Source organism: Egretta garzetta, unplaced genomic scaffold, assembly GCF_000687185.1.
Source record: "Egretta garzetta isolate BGI_Z169 unplaced genomic scaffold, ASM68718v1 scaffold30, whole genome shotgun sequence".
Taxonomy (NCBI): Eukaryota; Metazoa; Chordata; class Aves; order Pelecaniformes; family Ardeidae; genus Egretta; species Egretta garzetta.
Genome location: NW_009258383.1, coordinates 2,354 through 22,727, shown reverse-complemented (window position 1 = coordinate 22,727; position 20,374 = coordinate 2,354). Strand labels below are relative to the sequence as shown.

At 41.2% G+C, this 20,374-nt stretch overlaps 1 protein-coding gene across 1 annotated transcript in view; it reads right to left on the bottom strand.

Annotated features, from left to right (window-relative positions):
* RSU1 (Ras suppressor protein 1) overlaps positions 1-19,056 on the bottom strand; it is a gene marked incomplete at its 5' end in the record, with an annotated part of 99,724 nt that extends 80,668 nt beyond the window's left edge. Inside the window, 4 exons of the mRNA XM_009641163.2 lie at positions 290-410; positions 16,205-16,255; positions 18,572-18,659; positions 18,970-19,056. Of these exons, the coding sequence (XP_009639458.2) occupies positions 290-410; positions 16,205-16,255; positions 18,572-18,659; positions 18,970-19,056 (347 nt within the window). The remainder of the gene's footprint in view (positions 1-289; positions 411-16,204; positions 16,256-18,571; positions 18,660-18,969) is intronic.
* Between the last annotated feature and the right edge of the window lie 1,318 nt (positions 19,057-20,374).

Genomic DNA, 20,374 nt, shown 5'->3' with positions numbered 1-20,374 from the left:
AGTTGCTAGGGAAGTAAAATTCAATAATTGCTAAGTTTGACTTCAGTATTAGACAAATATGAGTTGCTGTTGACCTTAAATGGTTATCGGTATATCAGAGTAAGCACTTGATCACTTAAGTATCTGATTATCCAGGACACTAAACACTGAAACCATAATTGCCAAGTTAACCACCACAAACACTTTCAAAAAGAAACTTTAATAGCAAAAAATAGGAAGTTCCAGTTTCAGATGTGACAATGTTTGACAGCACCTATTTACAGCAAATTTTTTGCATTAAAATACGCACCCAAGATTCAGGTGTTTGAGCTTCTGAAGGCTGCTAATCTGTGTAGGCAGCTCCTCAATCTGGTTGTTGAAAAAGTTGAGCACTTCTATGTTTCTCAGGTCTGCGATGTTTGCTGGCACAGCTGTGGAAAAGTTTTCACAGTGAGAGACTGCAATTAGGGCTTGCTACCTAGACTATGGATGCTCTACCAGCACCTGCCTTTTGCTCTGCTTGTACAGTGGCTGATGGTAGAAACAGCATCTAATAGCTATCACAAAAAAAGCAAAGTTTACATCAAAAAAAAAAAAATCTCCTATCTGGAATCTGTTCCCATTGCTCAACGCAGCCACTTTGTACTCTTCAGAAAGTTACTACCAGTATTGTGAGATATTTTGACTATCAAATCCTCCCACTGCAGACAGAATGCTCCGATAGACCAAAGAGAAGCAGGGCTTCCTCTGTGTCCACGTAGCACACATAGGTCTCAAAACAGCAGAGCTTAAGAGAGTCAGACCATAGCATTATTTGAGATGAAAAATGGATGACACAAGTAGTTACACCAAGATACCGTTAAGGGTCTTTAATAGCAAACATGAAATAAAAATTCACTTCTAGAGATGGCCCATTCTGCTTATTGCTTGATTTACAAAAATTTAAGTCCAGCCCTAAGAGATGAACTGTTCAGCCAAGCCCATTTTCAGTCACCTCCCATGAATGAATAAACTGATCAATATACATACATGGTTACATTGGATTAGCAACAACAAATACCTGGTTATTAACTAGAAACATGAAAAATAAGGCAGAAGCACAATAGGAATATGCCTATGCAGATGAGGTTAAATACTTATTCAGATTTGCATCTTCCTCTCCTTAAACTTAGCGAGTTTTAAGCAGACAGCTGAGGTTTACATAAAAGGAGGTTGGCAAATAACCTGCACTGAAGCTTGCACCTGTGTTCAATATTCACCCTGGTTCAGTCTCAATTTTGACTGCATCAGGAACTCATAGAGTGCACATCTAAATAATGAGAAGTTTTTATGAGGCCATGATTTTCTTTTATTTGTTGGCATGAGGCAATCTCAGTCTTAAAATGGAGTCAATAATGTTTACAAAGCAGAACATTATAGTATGTCACATTTACTAGATTATAAGCCTAATTACATTGTGAACAATAATGGGATCCCTAACAAACACTCTAATTACACTACATAAATATTACTGTTGAGGGTCATATTCATTGCAGGAGATTTTTAGCTGACTTTTTTTATAAAGTCATTAAGGCAAATCTGAACATTTAAAAGCACTCCCTTTGTGGTATTTTCCAACCGGTCCATGCATATCTGTCACTCAAGGATGGCAAGAGTTATGTGCCTTCAGAAAGTAAAAGGTAAAGGGTAATGCACTACTACTTTTGCTTTAAATTATTCCCTAACAGAAGTTAACTAAGGATTTTAATTGACATAATTCAGCTGTTTCCAGCTTCAATATTTCACCAGAACAGTAATTACCAGTATTAAAATGTTGTCCTTTCAGTAATTAGACATTATAATTTGACTTTGGTGAGATGCAATGGACTGGCAAACCATTCTTCTGCCTTCTCAAACATATACTATGCTTATGCAAGACTAGGAATCAGAAGTACTAGCAAGTAAGGGTTTAGTTTAGTCAAAGTCTAAACAATACAAAGACCAAATATAATTCTCCTGAAGTTACGCTGTTAATGTAATTAATAAAAAATTGGTATGAAGGTTTTGGCCTTTTTGACAGTGTAAGAGATTACACTCTCCTAGAAGAAACAGTGCAAGAGCATGACATTCAGGAGGCCAGATGTACCAAACCTACAGTCAGCTTGGCTGCCTGTGTGTCAGTTATCCAGGCTGAACACCATCACAAGATGATAAAGAAAATAAAAAGCTATTATCCAACACACAGAAAGTTCTCAGAGGCAGCTAAAAGAGTAGACCTTACACCAAGGACAATACTATCGCTACAAAGACAGGAAGCCCATGAAACTTATTTAATCTTGCTGTGAGGCCAGGCTACTGAAACTGTCAGACTACAGAGACAATTTGTTCGTGCTACCCTCACATGAGGAAAGCCAGCAAAACCTGACACGCATTTCAGTTGAATCAGGGTTGGTTAACGGGCACCGTACATTTAGTCAGTCCTATTCACAGCGGATTTAGTTACCTAACAACCTCCTTGCATCATGGAGTCGCAGCGAAGCTGTTCTGCATCTGTGAACAGACCATAGGATGGGGACAAGTACTCTCCCAGAAGCCTGACAGAGCCCAAAGAAAAAGTGACATCAACGCAAAAAGCTGGACCCAGTTACTGAGCTACCTTGAACCAGCAACACTGATTTAATCCTTTCAAATACCTGACCAAATCAGCTTGTTTCCCCCTTAAGAATAAATGAATTCTTAAGCTTGTACTTCACTTCTAACTTAAGCTAGGAGACTGTGGAGAGATGAAGAATCATTTCAAGGAAGGTCAACAGTCATCTTAAAAAAATGCAAAACAATCAAAACACTCCCATGAAACCACCTGGAAAAGATGATGCCTGGACATCAAGATAGGAAGAAAAGGCTTCCAGAAATTTGTTCATGAAGATTACACTTTCACTGAAGATCACAGCATCAAAGGGAACCCTGGTTTCAATGGGTCACTACACAGTTGAAGTTATCAAGTTCTACCTGCTCATCCCACTTGCAATCACAGGGTAAAACCCCATCTTCCACTGGCTAGTTTATCAGAGGCTTTTGACTTGGTTTTCTTTTGCCAGGGCACAGGTGTGAGTTAAGTGTCCCTAGTGAACAGCAGCAGCTGTGTCCTTGCACACTGTACACTAAGTTTCTGATATATCTGTATTTCATGTTGTGAATCATACTTAGGATACTTTATATCATTATTTCCTTCAAGCCATACTAAAAGCTGCATGGGTAAGCAGGCCAAGATGAGCAAAACACTGTTAAATCAAAATAAAAAGCCCCAATCTACAATTGTATTTTTTTGGTTTGGACAGAAGGGCTGGAGGCATTTCGTGAGAAGGAAAAACAGAAGATTAGCTTGAGACCAGGCTTGTGGTAGGGGAGAGAGGACTTTTTCCTGTGATAGCTTATTTTCTGGTTCAACAATTCGGATTCATTTCTAATATAAATGAATGCTCTCTTGGATTCAAAGAAAAACGGGAGACTGGAATTAACTCCTGTACCAGTCTTGTAGCTCACTGCGCAGGTTCAGTACCTTTGGGTCTGAAGATCAGCAGTGGTCAAGCAAGGTTGACTAGGCACGCAACATTTGCTGTTCTGAACTTTACATGAGTAAGTGCATCCCAACTACCATCCCACTGTCATGTTGCAAAATTCTTCCCAGATATATAGCAGACTGCCAAATACCAAGAAATTCATGTTCTGGCAATACCGTATTCCACTCAAGTCACCTTCTCATGATGAGCGGTGAGAGTGAACTGTCAGCATCCTGGTTCCATTCACCCACATATTTACAGTACGATCCACAGTGTCTTAACAACTCTTCTAAGACCATCTGCTGCCCAGTGTCATTAACAACTAAACTCCCCCTCAGCAAATGCTAGTAAAATTTGGCAGCCCAATGCCTTTGCATTCTCCTGGGAAGCTTCAGTCACATCATGAAGCCCCATTCATATGAAGCCTCACTTCACAAGACCAGGAACGGCTTCCTTCCCCTTGTTCAACTCTGGAAATCGCACACAATGATTCACTATGACAGCTACAGACTTCACCTTGATTTCAAGACCTTGCTTGAGAGCGAAAGAGAGGGTCTGCACGCTGCACACCAAGGAGTAAGAGGACTTTGTTCATGCTCCTGGAAATAAGGATTGGCAACTTGGTACACTTCAGAGCTTTTAAACAAATATGCTCTTTTTTGCCCTGAAGTTAGCGGCAATTATTTAGGAACTAAAATATCTTCTCATCAGAGCAGCCTTTCACTCAAGGCAAGTTATTAAATTTCATTCCTACATAAGCAGCAGCTGTTCAGAAGTTCCGATATGATTTCCAAAACACACAAGAAGGATTAAATGCTGCTATTCAATGCCTACATATAACTCCACCCTTAAGTATCCTGGATCTGGACCTTAGTTCTCTCCCCACATCAAGAGCTAGAAGCCTGTGCTAGACATCTGCTTTTACTAGAGATCTGATGTTGCCCTCTGTTGGAGAGCCGATACGGGGTTAGAGGGGCTTTTTATCAGAGAAACATGCTAAGAACATTTAATCGGGTAAAGCAGCTTGGAGTTCCAAGTGCCTCAGACTTAACCCTTCCTCATACAGCAGGAGGTCAAGCTTCTTGCACACCACTAGGTAGTATTGATGCCTGGATCCAGCTCCTTTTGTACACCCAACCTCTGACAGAGAAGGAAGAACACAGAAAATGGAAGAGGAGAAAAGGAGGGGCATTTTTTTCCCCCCCTTCCAGTTCCACTCTGCCACTCTTTAGTCATTCATCTAGGTTTCAGTACAATTCCTCTTGTGGTGGCAGGGCCCTTTGTACAGCTGAGAATGCACAGGCTTTCTGATTGCATCTATTTCTGGAAATGATCTCCAGGATTATTTCTCTTAAAGCTTCTGTTGAGCACTGGAAAACTTTAAAAGTAAACAAACTCAGGTGCTTGCAAGATTAAGTCACTACTTGCTTTTCATCTAGAAGATGAAATCCAGTCTTTCTGCATTTAGCAGGTACCAACATTAAATCAAACATTTCCAGAGAGACTCTTAATTAAAAAAAATATATAAAATATAAACACAAAAATTTCCTTTACAAGTTAAAAGTAAAATAAAAAAACATTTTAAAAACATTTTAGACAAGGAAGCTCAGATGAAAAACATGACAAGAGTCGCTAAACCACCCAATTGGACAAATGAAATGATTTTGTAAAACTAAAAGTCTCCATGAGAGGAACACATGGTATGTAAACAGAAACAACCATTTCACTTCATCTATACCTTAACACTGAATGTTCACAATAAACATTGTCCAACTGCTGCTTGGAAAACCGTACCTGTAACACCTGCCTATTCATAAAGCTGTGTGCAAGTAAGCTTACAACCTCCTCAGCAAGCGTGATTCAAAGGCTACAGAAAACCTCCCACTGAACACAATGGCTTTCGAATCAGACATCAAGTGGAATAAGAATTTTATTTAAAACATGATTAGTTTCTTTGCATTCATATCTTTAGAAACTTTAAGCTGCAGAATCCCTGGGTTCTTCAGAGTGTTTCTTTAGTTAATGAAGTAATTTTGCAGTACCTAGGAACGTGACGTTCAGTAGTACTCTAAACCTTTACAGGTTCTAAGGGAATATTTATCCAGAAGAGCTATTAAAATAGCACTACTTGTCAAAGAAGAGATTTATAAGACTATGCCAGTTTCTCATTAAACTGTTCCGCAAAAAAGCTGGCCAAGAGTCATGCAGAGTAAAGAGAACTCAATACAGACCTGAGAGTGCTATCAGACCATTGTAGATCCCAAATAAGTTTTTCTTGCGAAGTGCAAGAACCTACTTCTTAAGCCTGAAGTAAAACCTGTGGGCTAGACAATATAATAAACCCAGTTCTGCAGACTGTTGCTAATCCAGTTAGTGTCAACAGGAACTTTTCATGAATAAGGATCCCTCAGAGTAAAGGTCATAAAGACATGAAATGTTACTCACATTTCATGGGGGAGGAAGAATTTAGAATGCTAAATATATAATGCATTCTGTGCATCCAATATAGCCGTACTCATAGAGCTAGAGTCATGTTTAGATTAATTTGACAAGGGTTCTGTTATACTGAGAGAGAAGCAATCAGCTTCACCAAAATGAAAGAGAAATTAGCAGAGGGAGAACACAACAGTTTTTGTTTTAAATATTCATAGGCATGCTGATATCATACTTGGCAGTTAACTGGAGAGAATCTTTATCCCAAGTGAAGCATACAGTACTTAATTTACACGTTATGTAGTTCCAAGTTTCCCCTTTTGCCCTCCCTCCACTCTCTTCCAGAGATGGATACTAACCTTCCTCACACTGAAAACATTAAAAACAAACTTAGACGTCTCCTTCATCTTCAGCTCTTTCCAGAAACCAGCAGAGTTTGTTCTTGCAATTATCCACAGAAGCACTGCAGTTATGAAAATGTTCTTATGAACATGTTTAAATTATACTATAGCTCACTGATGTGCTACTGTGCTAACAAAACAATTTATCAATAAACAGTTTTAATTTAGAAGCCAGAGTCTAAGGAGAAGTGCTGTGAGCATAAGAAAGACCGAGAAGAGACTGGGAATCAAGTGACATCTAGTGAAGACAACGGACAAATCCGTTCTCCAAAAAGAAACCTTAAGATGCACTTCAGAGTTTGGAGAGAAATACTAGAAAACAGGGGCTGAGGTTAAGAAGGGATTACTAGGTATAAAATAAATCACCTAACAGTAAAGAACTGAAACTACACCAAAATAGCTCACAAAAATCTTATGTTTGTTAGCTTTTTTACAGCAGTAAGGAACAGTACTGTTCAAGTGAGGATGGGTATAAAAACGTGGATATAAACATGCCCCTTTGTTTCTAAAAATAATTTTGAAGAAGATGGAGTATTAGCCAAGCTTTTTGAATTGATGTGACATGCAAGTACTGTAGTGGACCACAGCACCTTCAGCTTCAATAACTGTTTCGTGAGGAGTACATAGTTCAGCCAAGATGCTTTGCTATCTTACTTTTACATCAGGAGAAAAAAAAAAGTGTGGTATACCATGCGAAAAGTTGGAGAACACAGGCTACATGCCCTTGTTACAGATCAGATCATCTGTATGTGTTGATCTCTCAACAGCAGGGAACGGTTAAAAAAAAGAACTTCCGCAGGACTAAAGAACTTTAGCTGATAGTGTTAAATTGAGATTTATTATTAGGCTTCCACCAACTGCAAATGGTCTCAGCGAGTCTCCTTCAAGTGTTTTTTTAAGCATGATCTTTCCAGAGTTTCACACTACCTCACAGTAGCCGGCTTTAGTTCAATAAAACCAGTTTGAAGTTCAGCGTGTTCACCTTCCCCTCCATCGATACTCTCTTTACTTCAGTCTATTTAACATGCTTTCTGCAGTTTACAGGAGGGACTAACCAAAGATGGATGCCCTGGACACCAGGTCTTGAACAGATACTATAGGTTACCCCTCGCAGGTCAAGGTCACTTCAGCCTCTTACTCAGGAATACCGATCTACTCGTGGGCTTAGCAGTGCTTATTTACAAAATCCTGCGTTCACCGTGAGTATCTAGCACATAGACCATAATTTCAGTTCGCTTTATTGGATGGTATTAGTAGTTTCCACTTTGTACACCACTGAAATGTTTTTAGGAACTCCTGTAGGACTATTTTCCACTGCTCCTTGGATCGACTGACTCTTCCCCCATCCAGCATCACGGACTGCCACGCTGATGCTGTTTATCGGAGACACCAGTCTGCCCTCTAAACACACACACAGTTAACAGGCTGCAGTAAAAAAACCTCACTGCTCAACAGCAAAGTCAGCACATGTGTTTACACATGTTCTTATTCCAGCCGAGAGCTGGGAATGAATTAAACTCCCTCCTAGTCTGGGCTCCCTACACCCAGTGCTTAAAGCCACTTCTTTAAGTCTGTACGGTACAGATTTCTCCCTGAGCCTCTGCATTAGCTGATCCCAGGCTTCACCTGACAATACATTTCATTTCCAGCTACAGCAGATACTCCTCCTAGACAAGAGAAACCACGTTACCACAAATTGCCCATTCTCAGATAAAAATCAGGAAATTATTTCACCCTAAGGGTTATTTTGCTCTACAGTATTTTTGACACAGGGCATCAAAGGAAGGAGTAAGAGGCCAGATGGGTGAGTGGTCTGAAAGGGAACGCTGTGCTGTTACCCACTTCAACACACCTGATTACTAGAAGAGGAGAAAGAATACATAGAGTACAAAACCAAGTATACAAAACTAACCAGTTTCCCCTCAATCTAGACCAAACCTACCTTCCCACCCCTGTCCTTCAGTATTAGCAACAAAAAAATTTCACTGAATGAAGTGAGTTTGCTTGTGCAACATTCACTAGCTTTGAAAATGCCAATTTCAGAATAGTTTACATCTGGCATGAGGATTTCCAGAAATTTTACATTACAACCTGTACATACACATGGAGAAAGATCATTTATGTGGGGCTTCCACAAAAAAATTACAGTTACTTTAAGCTACTGGGAGATAAATGAAGACACAATAAATTTGTACTAAAACATGTCAGAAAACATTGAGGCTCACAGAAAAGGAGTTAATATGTTTGCAGATGCCCTTTAATAAGAGAAGAACAACAGCTTGTGAAGAACTATGTTAAAGACAAGTGATTTGTATCTAGTGCTGTGTTTAGCATGTATGCTTATTTACAATGCAAAACTGACTTTGTTGCCATACAGCACAAACTTTGTCAATTTAATTTATGCATAAATTGGGGTAGTTTCAGCATGTGCTCTTCATACCATTACAGCACAAACCTCTTCTGCTTCATTCTCCCAAAGCTTCTTAAAACCAAAATCTATATAATTTAAAGCTAAAATGCTCTACCATCTGTACTTTCTCAGAACCAAAGGTTTGGGTTTGTTTCAGGGAGGAAAAAAGCTAACAAGGTATTTAATCTAAACATTTGTGCAGAACTCAGATGTCACAAATTTAGTAAGGCATATGTATAGGGATCTCCTTTTCCCTCCTTCTCACATCCCCCTGTGCACTGCATTCAGAAAGAGATTTCCCTTTAGCGGTCTCAGCACCAGAAACGGGAAGGAAAACCAAATCAAAATATATAACAAAAATGAAAGGCTTATGGTTAATTTGAAGCACCACTCCCAAGCACAGCTGAGAGGCCACTGTCAGGCAGAAGTCTTGTGCTTTGGACACAACCCTAGTTTTGCTACGCAAAGAGCTTACTTGTACCACTTTGGGGTCTATCATGTCAGTACAACAGCGGGGAATGACCTACCAGAGGGAAGCAGAGGCAGAATGAAAATAGAGGAGAATACAAGAAGCAACAAAGAATAAAGAGTATATGGGCATCTAGTTCTCTCCAGAAGTCAGCCAGTTTGCTATATAAATAACCTGATACCAGGCAAAATGCAAAGTGTCAGACAATGCCGGTGGGAGACACCGTAAGACATTTCAGCAGTCTGGAGAAGACAAAGCAGTTAGACTGGGACAGAATTCAGGACAGACAGATGCAGTGTCGCTAACTGTCTCTGGACCACTTCCAATACATCTAGGCACGACAGAATTCAGGACAGACAGATGCAGTGTCGCTGTCTCTGGACCACTTCCAATACATCTAGGCATACGCTATGGCCAGAAAGGTGACTTCTAAAGGAGATGGCCTAATGTAAGGATGACATCAAGGGAACTTAGCAGCATATTAAATAAGATCAAGGACACCCTCAAGAGGGTTAGCAGCGATGAAGGGACAAGCTTCTGTGCTGGTCACGCACAGAGAACAAAACAATTTGGAAAGAGATGGTAGAGCAAAGAAGCAGTAAGCTGTGTGAGCAGCAAAAAAAAGGAGAAAAGTTTCGAATGGGGTAACTGCTCAGCTGGAAGAAGGGACAACACACAAGCATGATAAAGGGTGACCATATGGCTGTCAAAGGAACATGATGAATGAGGGACAGCTACTCTTGACAGGATAAAAAGTTAACTCAAAACCAAAATTCAGCTGTGGAAATGGGAACCAGCAGCAAAAAGCTGATGGATCACCCCACAAAAAGGAAAAGACTCAAGATGAGGAAAGGATTACACCTGAGGATCAAGAGAGAAGCAGTGGAAAGAACAGAGGACAGTAAGGGACATCAGCTCAGAAGAAAGGGAGAGGAGGACAGAGAATGCGACATCAGGTGATACAGGGGAAGTTTCAGAAAAAAAAATAGTTGTTCCCGGTTGTTGTTCTTGTCATTCAGACATTTGATAATACTGGGCAAGGAATCGGAGCATGAGAATAAACTGGTAAAAAAAATGGTCAGGAGTGAGCTATGAATAGCAAACAACTTCTGAGGACATCTAAAGGCAGCACAAGAATACGGTGAAGCTGGTGAGCACGGGATCACCTGAGGTTAAGGAGACTGAGGAGAATAGCAAAACTAAGCTGCTGTTCACTACCCACTAGGCAGACTGAATTGCTACCAGGAGCATAAGCATCTTCCCATGAAAGAAACTGCTAAAGATATTTAAACAGTGACCTCTAACGGACAAATCATATAATACCAGTATTTCCACTGAAAGCAGAAACACTCATGCACTCCAGGTACGACTGGATAATGACACAAAAGCTCCAATCTCTGAACATATTCTCCAAATGATCACAGCATCAATTGATCTATCAGGTAGGTAAGTGAAATAACTGTTACAGTAGCTACAAGCCATCGAACACTTACAGCCTATCTCCAAAATAAGTGAAAATAAGACATGCCAAGTTGTCAGTGCAATAGTTGCGCACGTAGCGGTGACCAGCGCTTGCGCACGTAGCGGTGACCAGCACTTGTACCTGCTGTCAATGCTGAAGTAACCTTTAACGTCCCAGCCTGCTTTCCAGTCACGTCTTCCCCTCTGCGTGCTCCTGGGCTGGACTGCTCTTAACCTGAGCTTCTGAAAGCTCTTCAAGCTCACTTCCTATTCATGGTGCAATACAGGGATTTTAATTGTTTAAACCTCATCAGCATACCAAGTAAGGATATTAAGTGTGACTATACTAGATGCGAAATTTTGTATACACTTTAAAGTAGCTGGAGAATACCTTGAGTTAGCCTAACTATCTAAAGTCTAGAAGTTTCAGTACCACTTTGTACATCATGGCAAAATAGTTCACAAAAGCTGCTCTGCAAGGAAAAAAAGTCAGGTAAGGCATAAGCTGCAATATATATGCTCGGTCTTAGATGTTTCCTTTAAAAAAGGACATTTCTCTATTGCTAATTCTATCCCAATTATTGCTCACTCACAAATCTAGTGGCATAAAGAGACCAGAAGGTGAAGCCTAATCTACCCTGCTGATTACAGTTTGAGCCTGCAAAGGTACTTTTTCCCCCCAAAGGCAGCCATTTGGCATTCTAGTGCAAGCAATTTTAAAAGAGCTAAACCCTCAAGACAATGTGACACAGAAACCTTGTTCCCAGCTGGACAACCCACCGCCCCTCACTCATCTATTTTACACTCTCTCCCAGAGCTCCAAACCATTCTGCTTGAAATGACATGGGGCAAGTCCCAGAGTAGAAGAGAAAGCCAAGCGTGGCAACATGCCTTTCCTTTGCCTGCCCTGGGCTCCCTGGATATCCCAGTATCCTGCAATTCCCAGCAACCATCCCCCAGAACTGTTATGAAACCACAAACTCCAGCTGAAGAGGTTTGAACAAAGCAGGACAAGGTTTGATTTCAAGAACTTCTATGACAAATTCCTTAAGGCAAAACTTCAGAAGTCTCATGACACTCCAAACTGTTGGAAACAAAGCAGCAGGACACACGACTGGCACAACCACCCCAGCCAGCATCAACCACAGAGCAGGAACCTAAGCATCAGCACATTGGCTGGCCCTGCCAAATGTGCACATCTACAACAACACCTGAAGTTCACTTTCACCCTGCACAGGGGTGACAAAGAGCAAGTGGCCAAGATTGCTCCAGACTTTGAGAGAAGGTAAGTTCCTCTTGAACTTGGGTGAAGCAGTCCTAAGTAGAGAAGCACACAAAACAGTGAAATAGATATCCGTAAGAATTATTACTCTTGCACAGATGTGGAAACAATATTTGTAATTGACCAAAGTGATCAAGCATGGTTTCTACAGAAGTACGTCCTGTGGCTCCAACTTCCTCCACACCCCTCCAGCACAGCTACCCTAATTCCCTACCAGTATTCACGTCCTATTAACAATCACATTGAGGAGGTAAATGCCACCTGTATGTCAGCTCCCAACAAATGGCATGCAAAGACAACTTAAGACACATCTACCCAAATTAATTCACCACACTGAAGGGCAGACCTCTATCATTCAGCCACTCATTTCCACAAATTCGAGGAACTTTGCTAGGACTTCTATTCCATTTATTTTGATGTTAGCCAATGGGCTCAAAAGACACCTGGGTCAGGATCAGACAACCCATGCAAGCTAATAGTATAAGCATCGCTGCCTTTAATTGTGCTTCTCATTAAATCACCGAACGATGGAACAAAAAACTGCCAGTACAATATATGGAGGCACTGGCCTGTATGTCTACATCAAGTTAAGAAAAAAACCCAAATACTCACTTTCTCCCTCTGCTTTCAACCAGATTGTCACAGGAGACCCCAAAGTGGAATCGTCCCAGGTTTGTCACTTACACAACAACTGGCTCACCAAAACTGCAGAATCGCAGCTATTTAGCTTCCCCTAGAATTTTGCTTCTGATTTTGAAGCACAAAAAAGTTCTCCTCAAGCAGCAAAGGACAGACTCAAATATTTCAGAAGTTACCTGGAACAGAAGCTGCCAGTTCAAGACTCCTCCATTAGCACAGCACCAGACAGCTGAAAAAAATCCAGCCTAATATACTCCAGAAAAAAATCAATGTGGATCTGAGTACTTCTGATAATGAATGATTTACAGACATGTAAATGCATAAGCACCAGCAATATGAATGGCATACTAGAAATATAGACAAAAACCATGCCACAAAAACATTCTAAGCAGTGTGATGTATTTAATAGTGCAGTCTTCATACTTGCTAATGAAACTTTACTTACTTTTAATAGAGTTTGCTGGCAAAAATATGATCTGTGGTTACATAAAAATATGCATATCCAGTTTTTACATGTATTTATTCTTCTAGATAGACATATTTACTCTAAACAGCAGGAAAAAAACAGCAAGCAGAACACTCATTTAAATGGCAGAAAACTAGTAGAAGATGCTAATATGACCTTAGTGCAGCATGTCAAGTGTCACTGCCACCACTTTCCTAGTCATTTTAAGAACAATCTGCTAAGACAATTAATTACAGATCTTAAAAGATTAGGTCAACAGTGTCAAATATGAGAATATGAGCTTGAAATTTAGCCTTTTAAAAATGGGTGCTGTCTATTTAAATGTCCACATCAATTTGTGAAAGAATATTAAGTTTCAGACTTGATGAGTTACTTCTCAGGAAAAGCAGTGGTTTTACCTTCCCTTAAAAGAAACCCAAACATAGCAATTAGAAAGGCTGACAGAATCCTTTGGCTGAGAGAAGAGATACACTTGCAGCCTGCTGATCTAAGGGCTACTTTAGAAGAAAGCAGTAATTAGAAGTAGAGATTTAATATAACACAATTTTAGAGTAGTGGCAATCCTCAAACTGCCATTTTGAAAACTAAAACTGCTTTAAACAAATAGTGTAGTCTGGATTTTTCTTGACTAGCTAAGCATCCTTCTTGGAAACCTCTTATTACCATATCTTTTTCCCCCTCCAGTCAAGTCTACAGCTAAGACTGGTAGCTAGGACGTGGGTTACTTACACAGTTTTAATTCTGGTGCTCATGCTCAGGTACGTCACCCTCCCCAGGCTCCGTTCTCAGACAGCCAAGTTCACCGTGATTCAAGTCTCCTTGCAGAAGTTTCAGCCTGTCAGCTTCCTCAGAGCAAGGGAGATACCTGCTCCCCTCCCAGTCAAGTCAGTTGTGTGTTCTTCTGAACTCATCCTTTAGATAAGTTTCAGATTTGTAAGGTGTCACATGGAAGAGGTGATTAAGTCCTCAGTAGCCTGTTAGCTTCCAAAAGTTGTAGGATTTTTGAAAACCCCAGAGAAAGAACAGTCAAGTTTTCCAAGAGCAATGCATTTCACCCTTGTGCCAGGTAAGCATTCACTCAAACAGAAGGTACCAGAACAGATAATCGGCACCAGGGAGTTCTGCCTGGCAGCACTACGTACCCAGCTTTGGATGAGTCGTCTGACCTTGTCACACAGGCAAGAGACAGAGGTGTGCAGAATGAACTGCTATCTCAAGGTGTCTGCAACCCTCCAAAAGATGCAGAGAAATCTGAAGCAGCTGGATACATTTAATCTAGCTTTTAAGCAGCTCAAGTTCAGAGAAAGGCATCTCCTTGCAGTGACCTGAGGGAACACAAAAGCCACCAGCTGGGTGGCCCTGTAGCCCAGCTCCATCAGTGGCTGGTAACAGACGCCAGACAGCAAGATACCCAAGGCAAGTTTACCATGATGCTTTCCCAAAACATTCTCTCAGCTTCCAGCTATTTATAACTTCACAACCTTCTCAACTAGAGGTAGAGCTGTGTGCTTAATAGCAATACTTACAATTTCCCTTCCTGAATTTGCCCATTGGTCATCATTTATATCTTAGATGGCTGAAAATGAAAATTGCTCGTCATATTTATAAAAAAAAAAATTGAGATTTCTTTGAAAACTACTATAAGGGCAAAAACAAGTAGCAAGATGCCAGTCTTGAGGACACCACAATCCAAAGTAGGGCCTAGAATAACTAATTCGTACTTCCCACAGCCATGCACATAGTGCCCATAATTTTATCTACTGTCTACTACTATGTCAAACCCTTTAAGCTATGTGTTAGTACCCAATAAACTGCACCCAGAGAAGAAGCGTTTATGCGGTAGTATCTAAGAATATTATCATTTTTTTCCTCATGCTTAATTCTCTGCAAATGCTCAAAGCCTTAAAGCAAGATTTTTGCATTAACACATATGCTTTAAGTAACACATAATATCTTACAGCTCGTGCAGCAATTAGTTTAGAATTCAGTAGGGTTTTTTTTTGGTTTGCGGTTTTTTTTTTTTTTTGGTATTTTGTTTTTTTAACCCTAGTCTCAACTGGTAAAGCTTTTCTTGGGTATAGCCTGGTACACACTACAGCACCTGAGCAGTCCATCTCCCCAGCACCCCCACTTTGGTGATTGCACTTCTCTCCCCATTTCATGCACTCTTAAAAAATTCAGTTCCAAAAGGGAAGGACTGTTTGAAATAGAAATCCACTGGCACATGCAGAGAGCAGACAAGGACAAGCAGAACATCAACAAAACCAACTCTTCTCTTCAGAAGACACATAGTAGCAGGGATGAGACGAAACCCACCGCTTTTATTCCAACAACCAAGAAGCAAGAGCGTTTACACAAGACACTGATGGGTAAGCCTGAAGTGTTCTCCTACAAAGAAGTAATTTCTTTTGCCTTGCAAAGGCCAGTCTGATATCTGCCTCTACTAAATTAAGTCCCACATTTATGCTGCTCATGACATGCTATTCAGCAACATCTCACTTGAGGGCTTCTCTACTAAGGGAAGTAGGATCCACAAGGTAGTAACTGAAGGTGGTGTGTTCAGTACAACCAAGACACAACTTATGCTCAAAAGATTTGGGTTTTTTTGACAGAAGTAGACTGCTTGACTTTTATGCCCAAAGCTCACATTCAGTTGGCCTTGTGCACATATGTTTGGTTAACAGATAAAACACAGTTCACTTGTAATTTATTTTCACTTGCTTCAGTCAAATTAATTACCCATCTACTAAAACGCGAACTGTATCATTTCTGAAACAGTTAAAAAAAAAAAAAAATTCAAAGTCCTCACCTAAACTTATCTTAGAACTTCAGAGCTGTGATAGGGAACAGGTTTTTGGTTGAACTGGTAACAAGACTGAAAAGTACAGTTTTCTGATTTGTGGCAGATTTGTATTGAAGTTGGAAAGGCATGTTGAACACTGCTAAGTCACATGCTCAATCTCTTTATTTCTAATAAAGTGCACTTTTTTTAATAAAGAAGCACTCTTAACGGTGACATTGTGATCTAGTAAAAAAAAAAAAAAAAAAAAATCAAACTAGCAGCGTCAGGTTTTCAACACTGCTCAATGGCCTGTAATGAAGCCCAAAACCAGGAGTGTACTTACTTGTAAGCTTGTTGTGACTCAGAACCAGCTGCGTGATATGAGACAACGTAACTGCAAACAAAGAGAGAAATTAGTTAGCTTATGGACATGGCAACAGAGAGCTTGTATCTGTTTCAGCTAAAAAAGAGGCAAGTTATTCTCTCCGCTCCAGTAACTCCAGATTTATATGCACTGTCACAAAACACAAGACAAGCTCAAGGCTTAAGGACACATCCAGCCGCTCCTCTGCCCCTTTACGTCACGTTTCTGTGACTGCATCGAACACAAGGTAAGCAGCAAGTACTGGTGCTTCCCAGAAGAGGTCTGGTTCTGGACACACATAAACACCTTCCTCGTTTCCACCCTTTGAACCCTTCCCAAGGAAAACCTGATAGGTACTGCAACATTTGTCCCAATAGGAACACATACCACATGAGCAACTGTATTTCCACCTCATCTTCAAGTCACTGCTAGATTTAAGCCCTAAATACCAATAGCTGCATTTACAGCCTTGCACCCATAAAGCACAGTAGCAGATTAGCATAATTTTTGTGTGGCGAACGGCCAGGTGGCAACATGCAATATTTACTCAAATTAATTGAATGATCTGTGATTGATCCAAGCCCCTCAGATTCCACCTTATTGAACAAATGAATGCAGGGCACGAGGCAGCTACAGAGATCAGGACGCCTCCTACGCTTCATCATCCTTTACATTTCTTCTTGCCTACTTCCACCCTCCACACCACTACTGCTTTCCCTAGAAGCTCCAGAGCCTACAACTGACAACATTATCCAATTGGAAAGATATGCTAAAATAGTCAGAGGAGAAACTCACACCTTGAAGTAGTTCTTAAACATCTTCATCCTCCCTGTAAAAAGTTTTATATACTTTATTGAACTGGAAAAATTGAGATGTTTTCCTCCCCTACACCTTTTTCCTTACTTCCAATGTAGCCTCTTCAAAACAGCTCTAGAAACTACCTGGCCGCCCCTCCTAGGCAGCTGGGAAATTCTCCTGCCTGGAGGACAGCTGACAGCAGTGCATCTCTCATCCCTCAGCTTCTTCTCAAGCAAACATCACTAATGGTAAGCCCAGAGATAGCCCACAGGGGCCTTGCTGCCTTTGGGAACAAAGATATCCTGCCTGGTGAGCACGTGTGAAAACTGCCCACTGCCAATCAATACTTACTGAAGTCCCAAGTTGGAGCAAACCACCTGGGGAGCTTTTACTTACCAATACTTTCAGCCAACCCCTGAAAGCTCATGACTTACCACAGGCAAATATAACCCGTCAGCAGAATGAAAGCAGTTGCTCAAAGGCAGAAACAGATTGGAAAGTTCAGTGTAAAAAAAAAACCAACCAAAAGCATCGCCACAGTTCCCTGTGCGATTGCAGGTTGTGGAGGGAGGAAAGGCAGGGAGGAGAAAGGAAGAAACAGCGCACCCACCCTAAATTTCTCCTAAAATATGAGCGCTCCAAGTACTGCCTGCACCAGCCCCTGAAGCAGAACAGGAGAACAGAGAATGAAGCCCATAAGCCTGTAAGACTGCTGTATAAAAACCAGCACTAAAGGGCATCCACAAAGAGCTCGAAGGTTTAAAACATAAAAAGGCACATCAGCATCTGAACCGTAGGCAACCACTTACACCAGTGATTACTTACACATAGAGCTAAATACATGAACTCCATTTACACAAAGTAATTGAGAGAAGGTGCTGGGGATTAGTTACAAGCTTGTGAACAAATGCCTAAGTTATCCTTAGGCAGCATTTATTTCTCCTGGTTTAGATACTTTAATAGTTATGACCATCAGCAAAAGTCAACATTTCACGGGCCCTGGATACCCAGCCGTGACTAGTAAGAGCCCAGCCGTCATTGGGGCAACCCATCTGCTGGCATCCCGAGATGAGAAGCACTCTAGTCTGACTACTCCAGCTCTAAGACAACTTAATCCAGATCAGAGCCAGATCCAAACTGACATCACCAATGCCAGGAAAAGCCACCTTTTCCTGCATTTAACTTAAGAACCCAAGTCATCCTAGAGCTCTGAGGCTTTGGCTAGACTCACCAGCATCAACAAGCAATCAGCCTTGCTCTGCTGTATTTAAAGAGAGTCAGTGATTTTCCTACCAGGCAGCGGAGTTACCTTCTCTGTCCTTGCCCACTTCCTCCCACCCCACAAGGCAAATAATGGTTATCTTCTGCATTACAACTCAAACAGCTTGTGTGCCTACCCACATAGCATCCTCCTGTCCAAGATGCCCCCTTTCCCCCATTAGCCAATATAGGAAAGGTCCAATTAGTCAAATAATACCTTCCCCAAGCCTCAGACGTTCAAATAAATCCTAGGTGATCAATATGCAGGAAAAAGCACACAATGCATACCAAACACTTCCACCAGCTTTGTGCTCTCAGCCCTCTCGCACTGGCAATGGTGAGGACCAGCCACGATCACCACGCTGGGCAGCCCTGCCTGTGAAGGAGACGGAAGAGTGCCTTGAGGGCTGAAGTGTGGAGCAGGAGGAAATGACATTCCAGCTTTGTTCTTGAAGATTCAGGAACATTTCAGTGTTTCTCCTTTGCCCTCCCCACGGCGGTGGCATTGGAAAGTAAAGATTTTGTTTAATCTGCTTTTTCACAAAAAAATCCATCACTGCTTCTCAATACTATACAAAGTTGCGCCCACCTCACTTGAAGGCTTGTTTTTAAAGCAGAAAAGTTGAACTGAAGTGGCAGAACAAGACCAACTAACACAACCTCATCCTAAACAGCCAGCACCTCACCGTGAGCATGATGGACAGCAGGACTCCTAACAGGCAGGACCCCTGCATCACTGCTGCCAGGCGCAGGTCTGCAACACCCCCACCGAACTGCAGGCGCAGGGAGTGGAAAGCCAAATCAGGCAGCCAGGCACAGTGTGAGTTCTAAGAGAACTTTTGCACTATTGCTTTTTTCCTTTGAAGTCGATGCATCCTTTGGTTTATTAAAGCAGAATGAAGACTTGAAGCCGACAACACACTTCTGTGGCCTTGACCAGTTCATTCCAGTTTTGCGCAGAGCTTCGCCAGCTTCAGGACGGAATCCAAAATTCAGATTATCTGTTCTTTACTTTGTTGGAGTCCAGAATTAATTTTATCACATTAAAACCAGCAATCCCCATTACGTGCCTTTTAATAAGCAGCTAGGACAACCTGAGAAACTACATGAGGAATTTAGTTCGTACACCCACCAATACGGTAGGCCTTTCTCAACTCTTTGCTGCCTATGAACCACCTCTTCTGTGAAGAGGATATGACTTCTGTGAATGATTCTTTGTTAACACTAAGGCTAGACACATCCAAGGTTATCGAAATAAAACATACTCTTTAAGGCAGTAGTAAGGAAATGGTTCTGATCCCCTCCCCTCATGGCCTGCTAAATGAAACACCTATTTAAAGCGCACAAATCAGAATGACAACTCAGACTAAAAGAAGTCTTTAGGATCTTCTGTGCTCAAGATATAATGCGGTATTTAAAAGAAAAAACATACCAAATAATAACTCCTGCAAGAAGCCAGCTTATGAAGAGACACCACTTGCATGCAACTCCTTTGCACCATGGAAGGACAAAATCACAGCAGCACTAAGTGCTAGACAGCAGCACACATGGAAGTACCTGCTCTGTATCACTTACAAACTGAACTAAGAAACAAAAGAGTAAGAAAAAGTGTTTTACTAATGGAGAACCAAGACAGACCCTGATCCAATCCATGTGTATGCATATGGTGAACATTTCCTGCCATGATTTCATCATTTCTATACATAGGAAGTGAGGATGCTTACTCAAGGGCAATCAAACATCAAACTCCTGTTGGATTTAAATATCATAAAGAGTTCTGTGCATGCTTAGTTTTTGAAGGTAAGCCTGCTGACTAAACCATCACGCCACAGGTACTGCTGGCCTTTAACAACACGGGCTTACAAGCATTATTCTCACTACTCCCTCTCTGTATTTGTCACATCGCTGTCTTCTTCAACCGAGTATTGTTAGAAGGGTTTCTTCTCACATGTCTATACAGAATAGAACAGCATCCCAATGTCAAAAATTTCAAGGCCAAAATCCCTAGACCAAAGACATTTCAATATGGACTTTACTGTCCGAATTTGACTGAAGCCTAGACACCTTGTCTGAAACCACACTATCTCAGTC